The 5,484-nt window shown below is 34.5% G+C and overlaps 1 protein-coding gene across 1 annotated transcript; it reads left to right on the top strand.

Moving 5' to 3' along the window:
* The first annotated feature begins 2,560 nt into the window (after positions 1–2,560).
* LOC143540120 (glutaredoxin-C1-like) lies at positions 2,561–3,062 on the top strand. Its single transcript, XM_077033267.1, has one exon. The coding sequence runs from the start codon at positions 2,645–2,647 to the stop codon at positions 3,053–3,055; it is 411 nt and encodes a 136-aa protein (XP_076889382.1). The 5' UTR covers positions 2,561–2,644; the 3' UTR covers positions 3,056–3,062.
* Positions 3,063–5,484: the final 2,422 nt, after the last annotated feature.

Here is a 5,484-nt window from a genome sequence, read left to right as displayed (position 1 = left end):
AATATAAATATGTTACCCGTGTATTTTGAATTACTTAAACTAGTTACGTTGTTTTTCTAATCCTATGCACATTAACATATATCACACACAACAATATTGATGGTGCATGTGTATAGAGTATAGACTAGTATATTATTGCGACAAGAAAATTCACTTGATATTAACCAATTAAGATTATTAACTATACTTATACAGTTATACTTTGTATATAGCGCGATGTCTTCCAATGTTATGAATTTTGATGTACACTGGAGTTACGAGATCGCGAATATGATTCAAGTTTAATATACTAATTACTAAATTAACACAAAATTAAATTAAGAAAGATAATATTTATTATAACTATCACCAATTTATATGGGAGATATGAGGGATGACCCTGGCTTGCCAGGGTTCGAGTCCTGATCTCACCCGGTTTTACCAGCCCCTCGCTGTCGTGCCATTTGGCGGGCGTGGTGGTCGGGTTTTATCCGGTGAATCCCTCAATAGGTGACCGCTAGGGGCTCCGTCCGTCCGGACTAGTTGCTGGCTCGGGCTACCTTTAGCCAATGGTGACCGCATGCGAAGTACCCGACGTTATTTAGTTGACCGTTCAAAAAAAACTGGAAAATAAAAGGAACAGAAAATGAGGCCTTACGCATGCAAAATAGTACACATAAAAGTTGAGCCTCCGACAGCAATGACATACGGGGCCTCATGCACGCATATCTAATATTTGTATCTATACTTTTGTACGTATATATGTAACATGTGTGTGCTTGTCTTTTAAACGTGCAAAAAAGCAACGGAGCCGCCAACATGGTACAGTCTAAACTAGTTTGCCTCCTTGATATCATACAATCAAAACATTTGTGAATATTCATAAACTCTACCCCTATAATCTTGTTTGCTTGTCCCTCTCCCTCCTACATAAATTTCAAACCCTAACATACCCCTATCATTTTATCATATTTTTAACAAGGCAAGTTGTACACTATACTCCACTCTTTTTTTTTCGAACTATAAGCTTTTTATAAACAACCAAAAAACCGAAACGAACCGCGAACACCCACAGGCTGCCTCCACAACCTGGAGAGCAACCCAAAACAACGAAAAAACTTTACATAAGCTCAAATTTACACCATTTCAACCAATCTAAATTATTGTTTTTACCCCTATTCAAAAAACCAAAAGAAACCAAGCGACTTTATGTCTTCAATTAAATTTTTTGAATTAAACATTTATTTGAAAAGAAAAAACAAAAAGATGTTCATCTTTTGAAAAGAAACATTTGTAAACATAATTTTTCAGATTAGGATTAATATTTATAATGTTTCATATAGAAGATAAAACAAAAGGATGTTTTTATCGATTGTTTGGTGGAATATTTAGATGCATGTATATAATGGAAGAAAACGATATGGTTTTTTGTTTTCTTTGTTTTTTTTAAAATAAATTTAGTTCATACTTTATAATAAAACTCTTTAATTTGTCTCGTGTGGTATAGCTCAGACTATGAGGAGTGTGATCGCTCAATGGTGTGAGTTGCCCGCATTGTTCCTTTTTAGTTTTCGGGATGTGGTAAATCTTCATAAGTTCTCGGCTTTCCCTAGAGAGAAAGCAAAGGCTTTCCAAGCTTTATGTTTGATTGCGACATGGTGTTTATGGAAAAAGAGGAACGCGTTGGTACACTCCGGGACGCCGATTCAAGTGTCAAGCTTGGTGGAAGAGATAAAAGTCTTGGGTTTTCTCTTGATCAAGAATAGGGGAAAAAAGACGGGCTTTCTTGGGAGATTGGTGTTGTTTTCGGTTGTAATGTCCTTTAGTGCTTTTGGGGTTATTTGGTTGTTAGGTGTGTTCCATGGTATTTTGCTTTGGTGTCGTGTCTATTGGACGTGTTGGTGCATGTATTGATGTCTAGCGACTTGCTAGCTTTTTAATAAATATATATTGTTGGTCGTTCAAAAAAGAAAAAAGAACATACTCAGTCTTATACCTGTAATATATCCAGTAGTAGTCGTTATCTATCGGGTTCAAATGTATACCTATAGGTCTTAGATACTCGTTTATGACTTTATCATCTCATGTTATTAAATTTTGTTCACATGATGCATATTACCCGAAATAAAATCTTAATTAAGTTCAACTTAAGTTTTAAATACTCAAACTATATTTCTAATGATCCTATAATTGTAATAACTTGAAGTTTCTAATAAAAATCAACATAGAGTATCACATAATCATAGCATGAGCTAAGTATCACTTAATCATATACAATAAATTATACACATATATATATATACACTCATGTTTTAAAACACTAATATTAATATTAGAGTACTTAAAAAGTAGTCTTTGAACAATGAAAAATAAGACATACAAAGTTCAAAAGATTTGATTTGACAACAAGGGTAAAAGCTTGTTACGCAACACATGTCACATAAAACATATCCCTAGGATTAAAGAATTATTTTGATTCTTGTATTGAAACACGATATTCATGTCCCCCACCACCTTTTGTATTCTCTACAAACATGCTAGTCAATCCCTATATAAACACCACCACCATCAACACATATACTCCCATATTATCATAATCATATACTCATCATTTCTTTAACAAGTAAATAAACAATAATAATAATAGTAATCATAAAATACCACAATGCAATATCAAGCAGTATCTGCCACGGGATACTACTACAACTGCATACCGGTAACTCGACACCACTACTACCCGACGGTGCATGCAGTTGATCCACTAGAGAGAATTGCAAAGCTAGTGTCACAAAATGCGGTTGTAATATTCAGTTTGAGCACATGTTGCATGTGTTATGCCGTCAAGAGTCTCTTTAGCGGCATGGGTGTGAACCCGACTGTTTACGAACTCGATGAGGATCCGGTTAGAGGTAGAGAGATTGAGAGGGCTTTGGTTAGACTTATGGGCAACTCTGCGGTGGTTCCTGTGGTGTTTATTGGTGGTGAGTTGGTGGGATCGATGGATAGAGTGATGGGTTCACATATTAATGGGACATTGGTTCCACTTCTTAAGAAGGCTGGAGCTCTTTGGCTTTAGGTGATTAGTTGATGGGATATGTTTGATTAGTAATGTTTATTGATTACTTGATTATTATGTAATGGTGGTTTTAGAAAAGAAATGATATTTTGATTGGATTCAAGTGGTTGTACAATGTGACATTGATTGTTCTAACATAACATTAACGTTGATCTCATTGTCATTATATTCCGGGCGATATTAATTTCTATGACAATCACTAAGTAACACACAACAAGCACCAAGTAACTAACCGTGTGTGTTAACCGATCAAAGAAAAACGAAACAGCTACCCATACTATACGAGGTAAAATTTTTGAAAATAGGAAGAAATTTAAGGATAAAATGGTTTTTAGGAGAGAGAAAAGTTGTGTTAGGTAACTAGGAATGGCGGATCGCAAGCAAAATGTAGGCACTTTCAGATCTTGTCTGGTGAGGTGGACGAGGACGACTACTAGGTGATCTGCCATTTCAAATGACGGATCATGAAAATTCTATTCGTGTTCCGACATTTGAAATGGTGGATGTTAATTTTTGTGATCCGTCAGTTTGACTGGCATATCACAATTCCCAACGTAGGCTACCCTTATATGTCAAAATGTATTTGATGAACATCCGTCATTTAAAATGAAAGATGTCATTTTGACATCCGTCATTTCGAATGAAGGATGTTAATAGTGTACTTTTCTGACTAATTTGACCACACGCTACCTTTTCTTTTTATTAGTCTTTAATTTCCTAAATAACTCTTTTTAAAACTTGTTATTTTTTAATATTAAAACTTGTTATTTTTTAAAAAAAAGTTATTTAAGAAAATAAGAAACAATAAAAAGAAAAGATAATGTGTGGTCAAATTAGACAGAAAGTAAACTATTTGAATTCACCATTTGAAATGACGGATGTCAAGCTGACATCTTTCATTTCAAATGGCGGATGTCCATCAAAATATTAAAATTACACATGTTGTTTTTAATAAAACGAAAAACTTTTTAATATTAAATTTTGTATTTTTTTAAATAATGATATTTCGAAAACTAATAAGTAATAAAAAGAAAAAGAGTATTTTATCAAAATTACATATATTAGTGTTTAATGTTAAAAAACTTTTTATTTAAAAAAAAGTTATTTAGAAAATAAGAAATAATAAAAAGAGAATGTAGTGTGTGGTCAAATTAGTCAGAAAATACACTATTCACATCCGTCATTTGAAATGACGGATGTCAAGATGACATCTTCCATTTCAAATGACGATGTCCATCAAATTACATTTGGACATATAAGGGTAGCCTACGTTGGGAATTGTGACATGTCAGTCAAACTGACAGATCACAAAAATTGACATCCGCCATTTCAAATGGCGGAACATAAATAAAATATTCGTGATCCGCCATTTGAAATGTCGGAACACCTGATAGTCGTCCACCTCTCCAGACAAGTTCTAACAGGGCCTACGTTTTACTTGACATCCGTCATTTCAAATGACGGATCTCCTAGTTACATAATACAACTTTTCTCTCTCATAAAAACCATTTTATCCTTAAATTTCTTCCTATTTTCAAAAAAAAAAATCACTATACGAGTAACACGAGTGTTCTTTGACACTTAACAGTATACGTTGGAGAAAATGAATGATGCTCATTGTTCACTAATCGGTAATACAAAGGATCTTTGATACTAACATATTATATATGTAACATAATATATTATGACGGGCGGTCCACAAGGCGTTGCATGCCATCTCTATGAGGGGAGGTCCGTTAAAAGGAGTACGTAGCTAGACATTGTTGCGGTTCATGGGAGCCAACAAGCCCAGGGGCAGATTTATAGCATAAATGGGTGGTTCTCCGGAACCACCTGAGTTTCGAAATAATAGTGTTAGTATATGAAAAATATTAGAGGAACCACCTTATAAATTAGGAAGAAACCATCTTATTAACATTTGAAACTCTGGTCCAGCTTGTAAGGAGTTGGTTTTGTAACCTATAGGTCACAAGTTCAATTCCAGATTTCCAAATAATTTTTTGCACTTTTTTTTAACTAACTGCTGCATAACCCATTTAACTAACATTTGCACCAGCCGTTAATATCTCTGATGGATAAATGGTTAAAGTTTTGACATTTATGCCAAGGGTGAGTCATCTTTCAACATAATCTAAAGGTTTTGAACTTGATTATTATGCAATATCACTGATGCTAACAACCATATTTCATTGTACTTGAACTATATGCTCATAGGAATTGGACAACTGCTCTCGTTCAAAACTTAATTTGGTGCATTGAGGCTTAACTTTGGTGCATTGAGGAATTGGACAACCCATTTAGGGTTTTATTATTAAAAAAAATAAAACACACAGACACTAACAAAAAGTAATGGCGCCTTCTATCTTCCCTAACCCCTCGTCCCCGTCGGCCGTTCAGCCGTTCTCCGACCTCCTGCCTTCCTGACTTCC

This window comes from Bidens hawaiensis, unplaced genomic scaffold (assembly GCF_021521415.1).
Source record: "Bidens hawaiensis isolate Kalapana, Puna unplaced genomic scaffold, B.hawaiensis_p1.1 tig00000820_1, whole genome shotgun sequence".
Taxonomy (NCBI): Eukaryota; Viridiplantae; Streptophyta; class Magnoliopsida; order Asterales; family Asteraceae; genus Bidens; species Bidens hawaiensis.
This window is presented reverse-complemented; position numbering and strand designations above follow the sequence as displayed.

Bases quoted from the DNA above. Each gene is read 5' to 3' on its own strand.
- LOC143540120 (XM_077033267.1), top strand. From the start codon at position 2,645: ATGCAATATCAAGCAGTATCTGCCACGGGATACTACTACAACTGCATA.